At 35.0% G+C, this 18,963-nt stretch overlaps 1 protein-coding gene across 2 annotated transcripts; it reads left to right on the forward strand.

Annotated features, from left to right (window-relative positions):
- The first annotated feature begins 14,851 nt into the window (after positions 1–14,851).
- LOC134262923 (uncharacterized) lies at positions 14,852–17,031 on the forward strand. 2 transcript variants are annotated; one of them, XM_062745246.1, is made up of 4 exons: positions 14,852–15,390; positions 15,785–15,868; positions 16,037–16,231; positions 16,399–17,031. In XM_062745246.1, the coding sequence occupies exons 1-4, from the start codon at positions 15,316–15,318 to the stop codon at positions 16,444–16,446; spliced, it is 402 nt and encodes a 133-aa protein (XP_062601230.1). In that variant the 5' UTR covers positions 14,852–15,315; the 3' UTR covers positions 16,447–17,031. The 2 variants fall into 2 exon arrangements, with proteins under 2 accessions (XP_062601230.1, XP_062601229.1); XM_062745245.1 differs by lacking the exons at positions 16,037–16,231; positions 16,399–17,031 and having other exon boundaries at positions 15,785–16,019.
- Positions 17,032–18,963: the final 1,932 nt, after the last annotated feature.

The following is an 18,963-nucleotide window of genomic DNA, read 5'->3' on the forward strand; positions in this document are numbered from 1 at the left end:
TCTTAAGGCAGTATTCTTCTCTGGTTTCTGAGTAGATGAAATATTCAATGTAGATTTGCTTATATGTCTTATATATTAAGGGGAAGCATATTTAAAAGACCATAATTTTATTTTCTCATCACAATTGTACAACTTTAAATACTGTGGATCATTAAATTTTAGCGACACCTTCTTTTCACGAGATTGTCATTGACTCTTCGTAAGCGAGACATAATTTTCACGAATAGTTGTTATTCCTCTACATAATCGTATGCAATACTTTTATACACGAGAATTATATTTTTGCGAACGAATTATCTCGCGTAATTACACGGAAATAAAGTTCTCGTGCATAAAAAGTGATTTACAGTAGTAATGGTAAATTGTATTCCAAAACTAGAAGGGACTATATTTTTTGTGGCGTATGAAAATATCTTTTTTATCTCTCAAAATTATTATAGAACAACGAATTTAGTGAAAAATTTCACACACTCAACGACTTGAAGAATTTTTCAATCTAAGTACAGAGATGAGCCAAAACACATAGAAAGTGTTTTACTCTCTTAGTAACAATGATAAACGGTCAAAACGTTTGTTTTTGTATCATTTTGCATCTCAATATGACTTCTTTACCATATGTGAAAATAAAAAAGAAAACAAACATAGGACGCATATAAAAATAACTTAAATATCGTAAAAATTTAAGAAACAGAGAGAAATTCGGATAAGCAAAATCCATTTTTGTTAAACTTTTTGTGTCGATTTGGAAGTATCATCTTATAGACAGTATGGAATTTTCTTTTTAGGCAAAAGGAATAACATTAAATTTTAATCTTTTGAAATAGAAGACCAAATCGCATTATTGGATGCAGTCATTTTTATTCATAATGTTCAGGGAAACGTAAATGATCTTGACCTGACCTTGACCCTAGTAATGTAACTGATATTATCACTTAGTAATATTGTCTATGGCACGCCAAATTCACAAAAATGAGATAATCATAGTTTCACAATTGATAAACTAGGTTTATCGACTGTAAACTATAGTTTACAAACCGTAAACTATAGTTAACGATTCGTCAAGTATAGTTTTCATCTGTAAAACTATATTTAACGGTTGTTAACTTTAGTTTACGAATGTTAATTTAAGTTTATCAGTCTGTGATAAAGCGTTAACAATAGATTTTGTTGATAAACATAGATTCACCTTTGTAAATTATAGTTTACAATCGTAAACTATAGTTAAGTGTTGTTAATCATAGTTTCACAAATTGTGAAACTACAATTATCAGATCGTTAACTATAGTTAACGGTTTGTAAACTATAGTTTACAAATCGTGAAATTGTATTTATCAGATAATCTACGTTTTGCAATCGCAAATGATTGTTTTCGGTGTTAAGTATAGTTTAGGGTTGTGAAACATAGATTATCGCGTTAACTATGGTTTACAGATGTGAAATATAGATTAACGTTATCAACTATAGTTTACGGTTTGTAAACTATAGTTTACAACCGATAAACCTAGTTTATCGATTGTGAAACTATGATTATCTCATTTTTGTGAATTTGGCGTGCCATAATTGTCTTCTTGATTCTGTGAAAATTTCATCAATTTTTAAATACTTAGTACAGGAAATACAGTTTTGTGTGAGAAGAGTCCTCTATTGAAATGGTTATCAGTATGGTGATGGTTAACTTACATTATTTACATGTACCTTTGTTAACATTAAATTGCAGTTACGTACATTTGCTATATTGTTTGTATACTGCTCTGTCCTGTGTTACTGCAGCTGTAAGTTAAATGCTTGTTGTACATCTTATTCTTGCATTAGAAACACACTATTTCTGTGTCTGGATTTGTTTGCTAACGAGTGCTGTGTAGCATACATATACGTCTGACTTATCATACTGAACTGTGACTGAATGACTTTAAATGGCGGTCCTAAGATAAAGTATGTGAATAAAGGGATATGGAGGACAAATTTCTTTTGCGAACCCTGTTCATCTTTTACTAACCTTTTGGAAAACTGCCCTTCTCCTCCTTTACAAAGTATAAGGATACTAAGACGAGGATAACAACAGGAAAGATATGTTTACAAAGATTCCAAATTCCCTTTTTCTTTCTTCTTCCTGTACTGCCCGCTGACAGGTACACGTCTATTTCTCTTGGAGAGATCGCTATGTTATTGCTGAATTGTACTAAATGTCTGCAGAATACATTGGTATCGTTTTCAACATATTGAAGTTTTCTCTTCCTAAGTTTTTTCAGCAATGAAAGTGTAGATTTTGCAATTTCATAATTCCTAAGTGATTGATGTTGAAACATTTGAACAAGTTTATCTATTGTGCCCTTTAAACACTCGTTACTGATATTAAAAGAAACTGTGTGAGCGTAATGTTTGTTTCGTATGTTCCGAACGGAATCTATTAGTGATTTGTTTTTACCAATATCAAAATAGACACAGTTTTGAAACAAAGACAACATTGCTTGAATATCAAACTCGACCGGTGTACTTGAATGCCGTCTCACAAAAACGCTGAATAATTCTCGTTTAGCTAGATCTTGATCATTTCCTGCTAATATTCCAAAGTCAATGTCTTGCCATCGGATCCTTTTCTTAAACGGAGATAAACGGACATATTTCTCAATCTCTACTTTCCATTTTGTACAGTAAACACACCACTGGTTTTCCTTTTTGTTGCAGTAATTGGTGCACTGTTGGCTAATCTTTGATATTTCCCGACTGATACCATTATAGATGTCTTCAAGGCAGATATTGACATATTATTGAAGTCCTTTATTTGCATATCGAAGGGCTTGGATAAAAACAACAAAATTTTCCTCTTCTTTTGGTTGCATGTTTGTAAACACATTAAAAAAGAAAATATTTCACAATGCAGCTCAACATTCAATAGTCCCTTTCACCAAACTATTCGAAAAGAGTATGACTTTTTGTGTTATCAGTTATAGGATCGATACTAACTGTATTTGTTGGAACATGTGGAATGTGTAGTTAAAAATACCCGTATTTTGTGTTAACGTCCTGTTTACCAGACAAAGATTTTATCGACTTGGTGAATTTATATGAAATACAGAATCTTTATCTCGATAAGAAATTTTATGTCAAGCATTTTGGCAAATATATTCTATTGCGTTAGGAATTTTACGGTCCCGTAAACGAAGTTTCAGGAGTACTGTGAAATCACAAATTTTAGTGGGGTTTTTATTTTCGTTGTTTTCGTGGTTTTACGAGACCCACGAATTCATGTCCACCACGAAATGCAAAATTTTACATACATAAGTACTCATCAATTCTTGATCCACGAAATCAAATCCCCACGAACCAATAGATTTCCATCAAACCACGAAAAATTGACCCCACGAAAATATGTGATTTCACAGTATTCAGTTTTTTTGTCGGGTCCGTTCGTATGTCTAGCTGCCGCTCTGTCTATCTGTCTGTCTCTCTGTATGTTTGTCTGCTTGTCTGCAAAAGCTTTAACCTTGCCCATAACTTTTGATTTAGTGGAGCAATGACTTTCATATTTCACATGCGTATTCCTTGTGACAAGACCTTGCTATGTGTAGCACCAAATTTGGCCTTTTGACCTTGTTCTTGGAGTTTTACCTACTTTTACACAAAAATTGCAAACTTTTACATTGGCCATATCTTTTGAACAGTAATTACCAGGACAAATATTCTTTACATATGTAGTTTTTGTTAAAAGACTTTTCATTGGACACACCAATAACCTGGACTTTTTGTCCTTGGAGATATCCGTACTTGTGAAAAACTTTAACATTGGCCATAACCTTTTAACAGTAGGGTATATGTCTTTCATACTTTCATACTTCATATGTAATCCTTGTAAAACGACTCTTTATTGGATGCCAAGAACTTTGACCCTTTGACCCTGACTTTGGAATTTGAACTTCTTTTTAAAAAGCAAACCTTGACTGTTACTTTAGAAGGGTTACGGCTAGTGCTTTAATACTTTGCGTATCTAATCATTGTGACAATAACTTTCATTTGATAGCAGGACCTTTGACCTTTGAGTTTGACCTTGACCTTGGAGATTGATCTACTTAAAAAAAATAACCCTGACCATAACTTCTGAACGGTTAGGTTTAGGGCTTCCATACTTTTCATACTTATTCTATGTGGCAAGTTCTTTCATTGTACAACAATTACCTTGACCTTTTGACCTTGAAGATTTTTGTACTTATGAAAAATCTTTAACCTTGGCCATAACTTTTGAACGGTAAAGGCCAGTTCTCTCAAACTCTTATTATTTAATATTTGCGAGAAGAACCTTCATTGGATATCAAGAATTTGGACTCTTTGTCCTTGACTTGGAGTTTGACCTACTTTTAAAAAGTAAAACTTGACTTTACTTTTAAAGGGTTTGGCCTAGTGCTTTCATTCTTTGCATATAATAATCCTTGTGACAAGACCCTTCATTTGATAGCAATTGATTTGACCTTGGAGTTTGACCCTTTTAAAAAAATTTTAAACATGACCATAACTTCTTAACTGTAAGGGCTAGGGTTTCCATGCGTTACATATGTATTTTTTGTTGCAAGACCTTTCATTGGATACCAATAACCTTGATCTTGAAGATTTCCGTAATTATGAAAAAACTTTAACCTTTGCCTACTTTTATATTTCACAATTGTATTTCCATTGAGAATACCCCACTTTTTGTACCAATATATTAAATTTGCAATTTAGAAAAGTTTAATATTTGCTATCTTGCCAAATGGGGGCATCAGTGTGTCACAAACACTTCTTGTTCTTTTTTATCTAATCTGGAGTGATTGTACATTTATTTGAGTGATACAGCTATGCTGTATATCCAGAAACTTATAATCAGTACGGAAGCGTATTAGTGCCACGTAATATTTTTTTTAAGTTGGTAACTCCAACTTTAAAGTTGCAAAATTCCAACTTTTATCTTGGCTTTTCCAACTAAAACGTTGGTAATTCCAACTTTAGAGTTGGAAATTCCAACTTTAAAGTTGGTAATTCCAACTTTAATCTTGGTTTTTCCAACTTTAACCTTGGCTTTTTCAACTTTAATCTTGGCTTTTCCAACTTTTATCTTGGCCTTTCCAACTTTAAAGTTGGAAATTCCAACTTTAAAGTTGGTAATCCCAACTTTAAAGTTGATGATTCCAACTTTAATCTTGGTTTTTCCAACTTTAAAGTTGGTAATTCCAACTTTAATCTTGGTTTTTCCAACTTTAATCTTGGCTTTTTCAACTTTAATCTTGGCTTTCCCAACTTTAAAGTTGGAAATTCCAACTTTAAAGTTGGTAATCCCAACTTTAAAGTTGACGATTCCAACTTTAATCTTGGTTTTTCCAACTTTAAAGTTGGTAATTCCAACTTTAAAGTTGGTAATTCCAACTTTAATCTTGGCTTTTCCAACTTTAAAGTTGGTAATTCCAACTTTAAAGTTAGAAATTCCGACTTTAATCTTGGCTTTTCCAACTTTAAAGTTGGTAATTCCAACTTTAATCTTGGCTTTTCCAACTTTAAAGTTGGTAATTCCAACTTTAAAGTTAGAAATTCCAACTTTAATCTTGGCTTTTCCAACTTAAATTTAAAGTGCATAAGATTTTAAAAAAAAATTATTTTTTTAAATTCAAGATTTACGATTATAAACTTGGGAGAATGACGAAATGGAATGTTTTCATGGGTTTTAGCATTAACCAAGCCTGCAAAAACTATTTTACAGATACCCGTAACAAACATTGTAAGTTTTCATTTATTTGTTAGATAATGTTAATTTTTCATTCACATTTAAGAAGTATTTTAAAATCTAATTTTTATAAAGCTCATAAAATTTTTGATAAAAACTCTTACTTTGTATTAGATAGTTCAGATATATAAATTTATAAGTTTTCTGCTTGATCAAGTAAACTCGTAAGGACGTACCATGTCCTGAAATATCTATATAATGCACGGTGACAGTATACAAACAAAGTAGTGTATAGGGTTACAGAGTATAGGCACATGTATAAATTTGTCGGATGCTACAGATGGAGTCAACAGTGAACCTTTTGTCATCAGATACACGCCGATTCAGCGTTTTCCTATCCCTATACCGCCGAAATATATCTGAAAAATTGCCAACTCGGCGTAAAATAACAATTATACGTTATTAATTAATTTAGACTGTATATCATAGAAATTGAACGTGCTTTTTTTTCACAAGGGAGCCTATTAAAAAAAATAGCAACCCAATGAATCAAAAAATAGTAGATGGGTGCTCTATTATGAAATTCAAAATTCTACGGAGTCAAAACTACAAACAGATTTATATTTTTAATGAAATTAAACCGAATGAAAGATGGTGAATCATAAAGGTATAGAAAGATTCGATGTTTTGTAAATTTATGGATCCCTGACGGGATTATTGTTGGATGTTTTTTAGTTGTTTAAGCAAAAAAAAACAAAAAAAAAAAAAACAAAACATTGTCCAGCTCTTGTGGTAATTTTAACAATAAAATTGAATTTGCAATTTTCTGACACGAGTCTCTTCTTAGCTATGTCTCATTTTGTAACGTAAGAAATATAGTACTTAGAATTTTGAAACTGTACAATAGAAATTCAGCCGATTATTTTCATAAAATCACAGTCCTATTTGTATCTCAGATCTTTGTCATTTAAAGATATTGATTTGAATAAAAAACATTTTAGAATGCAATTTTTTTTACTTTTCATGTCCATGAACTGTGCAACAGTTCAACACACATTGAATCCATACCTTTTTTCAGGGAATAGGGTCTGCTGTCAGGTCTGTAAAATTGTATAATCTGTCGACGTTTCTAACAATGTTCTAGATAAATTCTTTTTAATATGAATATAAATCATATTCTTCAGCTTTTTCTGAAAACTTAAAAAATACTTAATTAATTAAATGTATAATTAACAAATTATTTAATTTATACACCTACTTACATATAAAGTAGATTTTAAATGGAAGTCGCTGATATATTCGACATTTGTAATGTTCATTAATCAGAAATGGTACCGGTTTGTTGCATGAAAGAACTCAAACATTCACTCGTAATAAAATTCTAAATATTTAAAGACTTTCGAAACAAATATTCAAATGTTGACCTTTCTCGAAATTTATGTTCACAGAAATGCTTAAATTATTATCATTTGTTTTGTACAGCGATGCATTCAAAATTAATAAAACAGTTATGAGAAAAGAAAAATATTTTTGTTGTTTATTAAACATTGCCAATTAGAACACATTAATTCAGTAATACACATGTAAAAACGTTGAAATACGAGTTGTCATTCAATATTTGTTGATGATTTCTTCGCCAAACCCACACAAGGTCATTTTTTACTCAGAATTAAATGAAGCGTTTGAGAACTTTGAGGGCATATTCTTGACAAACCTATCCATTTTTGATTACATATGCAGACTAGGGATGTCAACGAATATTCAAATATTCGAATATTCATTCGATGAGTTGATATTCGAATATAGATTTATGATTCGAATATTCGAATTTTAAGTATACAAGCATTTAAAAGATAGAAAAATCTGGCAATTTTTATCAGAAATTGAATCAAATCGTACTGTTGACCAGCAATATGATTTGATTTAAAACGAAATAAAAAGACACTCCACTTGGATTACCTTAAAGATGTGAAGAGTGTATCTATTTAATGATATAAATTTTTCATTAGATCATTTAATTAGTGGTATAACAGTGTCCTAGAGTACTTACAATTAGTTTGTATTGTTGAAAGGACACATTTTAAAGTAAACACATAGATCCCTTGTTTATATATGCTTGTATATCATTTACAATCATTAGCAGGAAATTAATTAGCTAAAAGTAATTGCTTTTAATTTTTCTCCATTACCGGCAGATAATTGTTCTGCGTGGTATAAATCTGTAGGGGTTATCAGTGTAGACTTTGGTAAGACGATTAATTAATCTTGAACTTACTAAAAGAATCTTGAATTTTCAGAAAAAATATTACATTTTGGATGTAAAATCTTCATATATTCTATAAAATATTTTGAATATATAACTACTGTGCATTTACAAAACCTTATAGGAATTTTTATTCCAAAGTAAAGATACATTTTATACCATGCTTTATAAAAGAGTGAATATGTATATACATATTATAATGCAAGATGTATTTATTTTATCGAATATTCTTCATATATTCTATAAAATATTTTGAATATATAACTACTGTGCATTTACAAAACCTTATAGGAATTTTTATTCCAAATTAAAGTAAAGATACTTTTTATACCATGCTTTATAAAAGAGTGAATATGTATATACATATTATAATGCAAATCGAATATTCGAATATATTCGAATACTACTACCGAATATTCGAATATCAATTACTGGCAATTTTGACATCCCTAATGCAGACTGATTAACTTCACTCATTGCAGTACTCGAAATGAGGTACATGTAGACACCATCCATTGGGACAGTGAAGTGTCCAGTCCAGGAATGTTAAGCGTCTCCTATGTTGGTCAGGATTCTTTCATACTTAACAGCTTGGTGGTACCCGAAGTATGTATCCCTTGTCAGCGTTGCTGAAAATGCAACCTCTGGTTTTGCTGCAATAAATAAGTAAAATAAAAATTTAATGAATGTAATCTTCATTTTTGTTATGTTTTCTGTAGGCAAAGATCCAGTGTAATGACGACAAGACAACGAGCACGTTTTCTGACTCTGTATTCTGTATATCGGAAATCACAAGTGGCGCCTTGCGCATACTCAAACAATAGTGTATGTAAAATCAATCAATGAAAGGGCAATAACTCTTATAACACAATTATCAAGATAATGTAACATCTCCCCTTTTAACCAAAAAAAAAAAAAAAAAATCAAAGTCACTTAATTCATGTACAATCATCATACTGCATTTAACACTGTCAAATTGAAAATCATGTGTCCAAATCTGTATATTATGGAATCCGGATAGGGCCACGCACTTCACTATCGCATCATCGCACCATCGAGGTTTAGGTCGATAGTGCGATGAAGAGATAATGCGATGACGATGAGGCGATGGTGCGATAGCGATGAAGTGATGGTGCGATAGCGCGATGACGATGATGCTATGGCGCGACAATGCGATGACGATGGTGCGATAATGCGATGACGCGATGGTACGATGACGCGATGGTGCGATAGTGATGACACGATGATGCGATGACGATGGTGCGATAGTACGATGACGATGAAGCGATATTCACTATCGCTCAATCGTGCTATCGCACCATCGCCATCGCATTATCGCGCCATAGCATCATCGTCATCGCGCTATCGCATCATCGCTTCATCGTTATCGCACCACCGTTTCATCGTTATCGCGCCATCGCATTATCGCGCCATCGACCTTTAAGTTGATGCTCGATGGTGCGATAGTGAAGTGCGTGGCCCTATCCGGATTCCATAGTATATAAAGTTCTGATTCACAATGAGTATATTAACCATATTTAATGGACATACATATGCAAATAATGTAGACTGAATATGATGATTAAGGTAACAATTGATTGACTATTTGATTACATAGAAGGAATAATGTTTTGTTTAACAACTCTTCCAGACCTAGTTACATATGGTTTGGATTGTTCTGGGGGCTTAGGTGAGTTACCTATGTCAGGATTTTCTCCAGGTTGGACATCATTACCAGAATTCAATTTAGGGGTATCATCTGGCAAAGGCTTATGTTTGAAAACATCATACTGGGGAAGAGCAAGCTCTTCTAGCTGGGGAGCCTCATTTGTTTTATGGAGAAATCTCCTATTGCGCCTATACAAAGAACAAGCAGGTGTCTTGACCAAATATGACCTATTCCCATGTGGTTGCATTATAATGGCTGGGGTCCATTTTTTATCATTCAGCTGAACCCTAACTGAATCACCAGAGTTGAGAGGCTTAAGTGGTCGAGCTGATCTATCATTGTAGACCTTTGACTTGTCATGACTGACTTGTAGCTTTACCCTAATCTTATCTGTGTCATGATAAAAGGGCTTAAGGCTTTCCAGAACAATAGGGATGTTTGACCTAAGTCTTCTGGACATTAACAGTTGTGATGGGGAAAGTCCTATGTCTAAAGGAGTAGTCCTGTATGTCAGAAGGTCTTGTCGGTCAGCCTTACACTTAGTAAGAATGCCCTTAATGGTTTGTACTGTCCTTTCAGCAAGACCGTTAGATCTAGGGTACCTAGGGCTTGAAGTGACATGCTGAAAGTTCCACTCTTTGGAAAAATCAGCAAATTCATAACTGGAATACTGTGGACCATTGTCCGAAACAAAATTTTCAGGTATACCATACCTTGCAAAGACTTCTTTGCACTTTGAGATGATAGTGGAACTATGTGTATTGGTTAGCCTGAAAACTTCAAAATACCTACTATAGTAGTCAACAAACAGAACATAGTCCTTGTCATCCCATAGGAAGAGATCTGAGGCAATTGTCTGCCAGGGGTATGAAGGAATTTCATGAGATTGCAAAGGTTCCTTAGGGTTGGAATTCCTAAATTCTAAACAAACATTACAGTTCAGTATTAGGTCCGTAATGTCCTTCGTAAGTCCTGGTCAGAAAACTATGTCACGGGCTCGTCTCATGGTTTTCTCAACACCAGTGTGACCCACATGTAATATTTTTAAGAGCTCTGTCCTGAGGTCATAGAGAATTACTATTCTTAGACCCTTCATAATGAGCCCATTCTCTACTGACAATTCATCGCGGAAGTTCCAGTATTCCTTAATGGGGTCTGGGCAATCTCTGCGCAAGTCTGGCCAACCTTCCAAAATAAATTTGGTTAAGGTTTGAAACTGGGGGTCTGATTCTGTAGACAACCTAATCTGTTCTAGACGACGGTCACTGACCTGAACATTTTCATGAACCAAATGTACCTGAGCCTCAATGCCCTTGGAGAGCTTTGGCATTGTGTGAGGTAAGTACTTCCTAGAAAGTGTAGCTGCTACAGGAATCTGTTTTCCTGGAACATGAACAAGCTTAATGTTGTATCTCTGCAATTGCAGAATCATGCGCTGAAAGCGGGCAGGGGCAGTAAGTATAGACTTCTGCATAATAGACACTAATGGCTTGTGGTCTGTTTGGACGCACACCTCACGCCCATAAACATAATGATGAAAATGCTTACACCCAAACAGAATAGCTAACATTTCCTTTTCAATTTGTGCGTAGTTAATTTCTGATGGGGTAAGTGATTTCGAGGCATAAGACACAGGCTTGCCTTCTTGTAAGAGAGTAGCTCCAAGACCAAATTTGGAGGCGTCGACTTGCAATACAGTATCTTTGCAAGGATCAAAATAGGCCAATACTGGGCCTGGTGACCTTGTGATTATGTCCTTGACCTTAGCAAAAGACTCTTCTTGGGCTGGGCCCCAAACAAATTCAGACCTTTTTGACAACAATTGTCGCATGGGGCTAGTAGTATCAGCCAAGTTTGGTGCAAATTTGGATAGGTAGTTTACCATACCCAGTACTGTCTCGAGTTCATTACGATTTTCCGGTGGTTTCATGTCTTTGACAGCTGAGACCTTTTTAGGGTCCGGCTTGACGCCATCTGCAGAAAGTAAGTGACCAAAGTACTCGACTTGTGTCTGACCTACATCGAGCTTCTCATCATTGAGCTTAATGCCCATTTCGCTTGTGCGCTGAAGAGCGGCTTTCAAATTGCTATCGTGCTCAGCACGGGTCTTCCCGTAGACAAGAATGTCATCGACTATAGCAACAACACCTTTGAGACCTGCATAACAGTAGTCAATTTTGCGCTGAAATTCATCCTGCGCAGATTTCAGGCCAAAGGGTAATCTGAGGAAGCGATACCTACCATAGGGGGTATTGAAAGTAGTAAGATAGCTCGAGTCGTCATCAAGCTTAATAGTCCAATAACCTGAGCGTGCATCAAGCTTGGTGAAATAACGTGCACCAGATAACTCAGGTAAAATGTCATTGAGAGTTTTCAAGGGGTAATGGGGTCGATGAATGACCTTGTTTAGATCCCTGGGGTCAAGGCAGATTCGTAAAGCTCCAGATGGCTTCTCGACAACAACCATGGAGTTTACCTAGTGTGTGGGGGTGTCGACCTTAGCAATGACCTGTAACTTCTCCATCCGGTCTAACTCAGTTTTTACCCTGTCACCCAAAGCCTGTGGTATTCTACGAGGGGGGTGGACAGCAGGTATAGCATCGGGATCTATATGGATAGTACATTCCCCTGGGAATAACCCTAACCCTTCAAAGATATCCCTAAACTGTGTCAAAACAGTCTCTCTGTTTAGTACACTGTCTGAAATGGGGTCTGTTAAAGTCGACTTAACTGTCAAGGAATTAACAAACCTAACAAGTCCCATATTCATACATGATGCAAGTCCGAGGATAGGTGGGGCATGTCTACTGTCAGGGTCAACAACATGAAACTGTGTGTGAAATATCTTGTCCCCAACCTTAACAGCTACTTTACAAGAACCCAGTGTCTTAACTGGTGACCCAGCATAACCAGACAAATCAGACGACAGACTCAACTGATCAGCAACACCTAGCTGTTTATAGATAGATACTGGTATAACGTTAACTTGTGAGCCAGTGTCAAGCTTACATTTGACTGGTACATTATTTGGACCTATTGTGACATAAGTAAATGCTTGATTTTGTTCATATAACCCATCAGATTTGTTAAGAGCATGAACTACACTGATACAATCAACAAACAAATCAGTAAAATTGTCATTAGAGCTGTGACTGTATAAAGGATATTCTGCTCCAGTTGCATGCGGCTCACGGACTTCATGAACTTTCTTGCTACGGCAAACCTTTGCGAAATGGTTCCATTTATTGCAAAGCTTGCAGGTTTTCCCGTACGCAGGGCACTTCTCCTTTTTAGTATGTTTGTATCCACAGTTCGGACATACAGGTTTACTGGACGCATGGCTTGGGGTTGCATCACTATACCGTCTCGGTTCAGGTTGACTGGTGCTATGGCCAGTTTTGGAAGTCTTGTGGGAATCACGATTTCCTGGCGGTAGTCTAGATGTAACCGCGTGAACTTCCTGTGACGTGGTACCCATCGACTTAAGCTGCTCCTGTGAGTATTCGTGGTTCTGGGCGATTTGGATGGCTTTATCCAGAGTAAGCTTGTCACCTTCATTGATAAGCTTTTCGCGAATCTTGGCGGAATTTGTCCCAAACACAATCCTATCACGGATCATCTCGTCTGCATCGTGATACTGACAGTCTTTAGCTAACAAACGGAGTCTGGTGAAAAACTGCTCAATCGACTGCTGACCTTGAACCTCGTTATTGAACTTGAATCTGCTAAATACAGGGTTGATCTTAGGCTGCACGTACGCCTTAAAACGCTTGTAGTAAGTGTCGAGCTTTTTCTTATCGTCGTTCGACAGAGTCCACGTATTATACACATCGCGACCTTTGTCGCCTACCCAAATAAGTAAATAACTTATCTTAACAGTCTCATCTTTCTCTTTCAAGGGGCCATCAAATATCAGTTGCACGTGCTGCTGGAATTTTTTCCAGCTATCGACCAAATTAGTCGATGTCCAATCCATACATGGCGTAGGTATGCCTTTAAGATCCATTTTTACGAGACTTCTGTAAATTCTGACACCATGTTATGTTTTCTGTATGCAAAGATCCAGTGAAATGACGACAAGACAACGAGCACGTTTTCTGACTCTGTATTCCGTATATCGGAAATCACAAGTGGCGCCCTGCGCATACTCAAACAACAGTGTATGTAAAATCAATCAATCAAAGGACAATAACTCTTATAACACAATTATCAAGATAATGTAACAATTTTTAGCTTTACTGGTCAGAGAACAGAAGAGATAATGCGATAGTAATATGTACGTCGTCTGTCTAGCTATCTGTGTGTCCGTCTGTCTAACTGTCTGTCTGTCTCTAAACATTTTTTTTCAAAATGCTACTCTTCTTACGGTTTTGGTCTGATTTCAATATAATTAGGCACACAAGAAGAATACACTAAGATACATAAATCTGTATATAAAGTTTTGATTTCGATGCACGATGTTACCGTTGTTAGTAAAAGTAACATTTCCTGTGTAATATTTTCAAAATGCTACTCCTCTTACAGCGTTGGTCTGATTTCAATATAACTTGGCACACAAGTAGACTACACTAAGATATATAATCCCAAATATCAGTTTTTGATTTTGTTTAACGATGTAACCATGGTTAATAAAAATAGATATTTGTGAAAACTTTCAAAATGCTACTCCTCCTGCAGTTTTGGTCTGATTAAATATAATGTGGCATGCAAGTACACATAGATACATAATTGTCATTTTTGGTTTTCGATTTTGATGAATGATGTTGCCACAGTAGCTACATGTAAAATTTAAAATACTATAAAATTTATTTAAAGCTACTCCTTCAGTTGTAGTCTTATTGAAGTCTTGGCACAAAAAGAGATTTAATCAACTATCATTGTTCTATTTATTGCTGTTTTAATTTCCAACAGCTACTTTTTCCTCCCTGTGTTATAAGTACAAACCAGTAAAGCTACAGTCTCGACAGAGACTTCTGGTCCTTTCTGTTTTTTAATTGTGAATTTAAACTGACGTTCCTTATTCATCATTGTTGAGGTCAACGGAAACCTAGTGGTATGGTGTTCATTTCGTGATCGGAAGGCCTGCAAGGGATCAATCATATTTACACATTGTAGTTACGCAGCTTCATATGGCCCCTCATCCTCACAACGTCAGGAGTCCTGAGTCAACACGTTGCCGTTGGACCCCTGACTTATTTCATTCGAAATCTGTGGGCTTGCTTCCCTCATTGAGAAGCACCAATCAAATTGCCGCTTACATAAGACGTAAACAAATATGGTGCACAAGCATGGATGATTGTATTTTGTGTTTGGAAAAATTACCGAAAAAGAACAGAAGAAATATTTACAGTGACACGTTTTTTGTAAAGAAACAGTTTAATGAGGTATTGGGTTTTGTACCCGAACAGCGAACGCATTCATCGCCCCAATACACTTGCTACAGGTGTTTTAACAAACTGAATAAGCTATGCAAGATTGAATATGAATTAGAAAACAAATTATCAGTCCTTAAAAGAGAAAAATGTGACATTATCAATGAACTTAGACCAAGTCGGAATGTTTTATTGTCTCCAGCAAAGAAAGTCCCCTCGGTCAATTTTGGCGGTGCCTCTAGTTCCATCCAAACTCCAAGGAAGTTAACAAAACGTGTCATCTTAAGGACTCCAACACCACGCAAAAATAAGAAAGTCTTTCGAGATGCACAGCAAAATATTAAAAAAAACAGTAAGGAAAAGACTAGCAGACGATCAGCTGACACCAAGCAAAGTAAAGGTACATATTCTATTTTTGTACAAATAGGAAATAAAAATATTTCCCTTCAATGTAAACATTTTTAAATTTTTCAATTGATGATTTGGTCTTATAAATAAAGAATAAAATATTCCCAAGAAACATATGTATATACAGTTTTAAGGCAAATTTATCACACAATGTGCATCTTGATATTGTACATAAATCTTTTTAATTTTTGTAACTTGTGGCAGACAGGTTCCATGGCCATTGGCCAGATAGCTCGGTAGAGCATCTGACCGGAGATTCAAGGTTCAAATCCTGGTCTGATCTGTCACATTTTTCTCCTGTTACACATGTTTAGATTAGCAGTAAGATTTAACGTAAACATAGTAAACGAAAAAATTGCAACAGTTAATTTTATTATTTCTTGTAGGTGCATTTTAGAGGAAAAAATGATTCAAAAGTAAGGACACGCTTTATTAAAGACAGTCCTTGGGTGGCAGTATTAAAATCCCTGGTAAGAGGCAATAAAGCAGAGATCATCTCCAAAAAAATTTACAAAATAGAGGTTCTTAAGACAGAAATGATTAAGTTGATGCTGTCTGAACTGAACACTCAATGCCAAGATTTATGCAAAATATCACACCCCTCCGTTTTGCGTAGTAACGATGAAGTCCACTTTAAGTTTAAGAGTGTATGTGAAGAGCTGAAAGAGAAAGCACCAATGCTGTATGATGTACTTCAAACAGTTACCAAGAAGAAAAATGATTGCCGATTATCTGTTGCTGCATCAGTTTTGCTTTGGAACAGAAATAAGCACATGTCACAACTACATCACATCATTGGGCAGATTCTAGATCATGGAGGTGCAACAGATGAGGTATTTTTTTTTTACCCGATTAAAAATACATTAAAACAGTCATGCAATTTAGAGAAATACTACACCAAGCATCTATATGTAATGAAAGTTGATTTTAAAAAAAATGATATTTCAAGTGAATTGAATATGAAATTTTCCCTTGAAAGTAAGTCTCTCTCTTATTTCAGACTATTCAAACTCTTTCGGAAATGGGATTGTCCATTGGGCCACAGTAAGTCTCAATTAAGAGAGGAAAACTTGTCCTAATATATAAAGAGAAGCTAAATGATATTTTCCAGAAACAGATTGATCAGACTGTTTTGAAGCATTGCATATCATTAAGCAAGAGTGCAGAAAAATCCATTTTGGAGTATGAACCAGAGCCGGCATAAAAAACAGAATCAGGTACATCTGATATTCAGTATTTTGATTTCGTCAATTCCTTTAAGACATCCCAAACAAATCAGTCCTTTACGAGCCCATCTGAGCATTCTTGCTTGACAATATCAAGCAATGATTATGAGATGAGAAAGAAAATGTTTATCGATGTCTAAAGCCAAAACACTTTACCCGAGTCAGCGCAGGTACATGTATTACGTAATCCAACCACAGAGGTGAAATCACTGACTTTGAACACCAAACTTGGCAGTATAGAGTTTCCAAGTTTACCATCAAGACCACTGAAGCATTTTCAGTTAGAAGAACCGGTCAATGTAATTGCCAAGCATGATAGAAGTAGCATGATTTTGAAAGACTTTATAACAAGAAATGCTAATCAGATGTCACCCACTATACCAAGGTTTGAAATCATTGGAGACAACTTAGACCACACTACGAGGGCTGTTCAATAAATATTGTCCTGAACTATATAACATACATTACAGATATCATATGACATTAAACTTGACTTTCTCTCATTATTGAATCTTTCATGAATTTATAACAGTTTATGTGAACACTTTTCATCTCATAGTTTCATCTTGAGAAACTGGGAAACAAGGGGTTTTCGAGACACTGCATTTTGAATGAATGGTAATGAATCAGTAAACTAGAGTGAAAATAAAAGCTTCATTATAGCTGCCGTAAAACTTGTTAAAAATCCCAAAGAAATATTCACTGAAATATATGACATTAACAGCAACCAATGCCTGTTTTATACACAAAAGAGCAGGTGGATTTCAATGATAAAAAATTATATAATGGTCATTAAAAATGGGTACCCTCCTTGCCAACAAAAATTTTAACAACTTATGTATTGGTTGCCAAATTTCAACAAATAATATTTGATGATGTACGATTGACTTTAAGACGCATAGCAAATTTGATAGACATCATATCGGGAGTAGTTTTCACTGTTTTTAAGAAACGTTTGACGGTAAAAAAGCTTGGTACTCAAAGGTCACCCTATATTTTGAAAAATGAGTGAAAACGACAGTGTATACGAAATTCTTAACAATTATTTTAAAATATCAGTAATTTTAGTTATCCACATTTGTTTTATTTTCAAACAGATATTGGAACATGAATCTATTGATTAAAACCCTCAAAACAAAATTTACCGTAAGATGTACTTGATAAAAACGGCGAATGTCTGACAAGAACACATGTAATAAAGAGCACAAAGACAGATTTATATGTAATTTTCTTAAAAATTAGTTGTATTGTTGTTCAAATTCGTATTCAGAGAGACAGTTTAATTTCTGGAAGAGTCTAGAAAGCAATTTTTTTGCAAAAAAATCAGAAGATTTATTAGAGGAAGAACCCAGAATCAGGAAGCCACTACTTTGAATTTCTTCAAGACAGCGTCCAAACCCGCATACCCTAAAGAGTAAAGGGGTTTTCGGGATAAAAAGAAAGTTAATGTTTTTTTTTTACATTAACAATATTCGCCATATCTTTGACTTTTTGACTTGTTTCTATTTCCAAACTTGAAAAAAACACCTTTCAGAGGGAAGAAACAAGTCCGGGAAATCATTGGATCTGCCATTTTCCAGTATACTAAGGGTCATACCCAAAAATGAGTTCTAAAAACAATCAGGAATTGGACAAAATATATTACGGACATGTTTTTTACTTAAAAGAGGTTAATTAGTAAAATCATGGAGACCAAATCATTGAAAAGCGTCTTTTGCTTCTTTCTGAGCACTGAGGACATTATTTATTAAACAGCCCTCGTATATCACCAACAAACATGACTAAAGATAAACAGAGGAAAAGCCTCCATTGGTTTCTAAATGTGGCAGTTCAAAGAAGAGTGTTGGCAGATGATTTACCTAGTGATAAGCCTAAAGCAGATATTTTGAAGGTACCTAATAGTGAGTTTTTACCTAGCAGGGAAGACTGTGAAAGTTTCCACATCAATATGATCTATCATATTGTATTAGTTGTTACTAAGAACATTGACTGTCTGCAGCCATTTGCACAATGTGTCCCCAAATATATTGACCATCCGTATTTGAAAGAGCTGTCTGAAAAATCAGTGTATAACATTGTATACCTACTCGATAAAAGTGAAAATAAGTCTGATGACATGATTTCAATTCTTGAACATGTGCATAAACATTATGTCCCACATTCTGGTGAAGATATTGTAGAGAAAATTGTATTTGGTGGGGATGTCCTCACCAATGAACGGGCATACTCTAGCCAGATGGCTATGATAAACAATGAAAGTGATTTTAGTCGCCTTACAGGAATTGTTCATAGGCCAGAGGGTCTCCATCGGATCATGAATTTACTCTTGGTATCCAGTA

This window comes from Saccostrea cucullata, unplaced genomic scaffold (assembly GCF_032062105.1).
Source record: "Saccostrea cucullata isolate Sc308-1 unplaced genomic scaffold, CSIRO_AGI_Scuc_v1 ctg1287, whole genome shotgun sequence".
Lineage (NCBI taxonomy): Eukaryota > Metazoa > Mollusca > Bivalvia > Ostreida > Ostreidae > Saccostrea > Saccostrea cuccullata.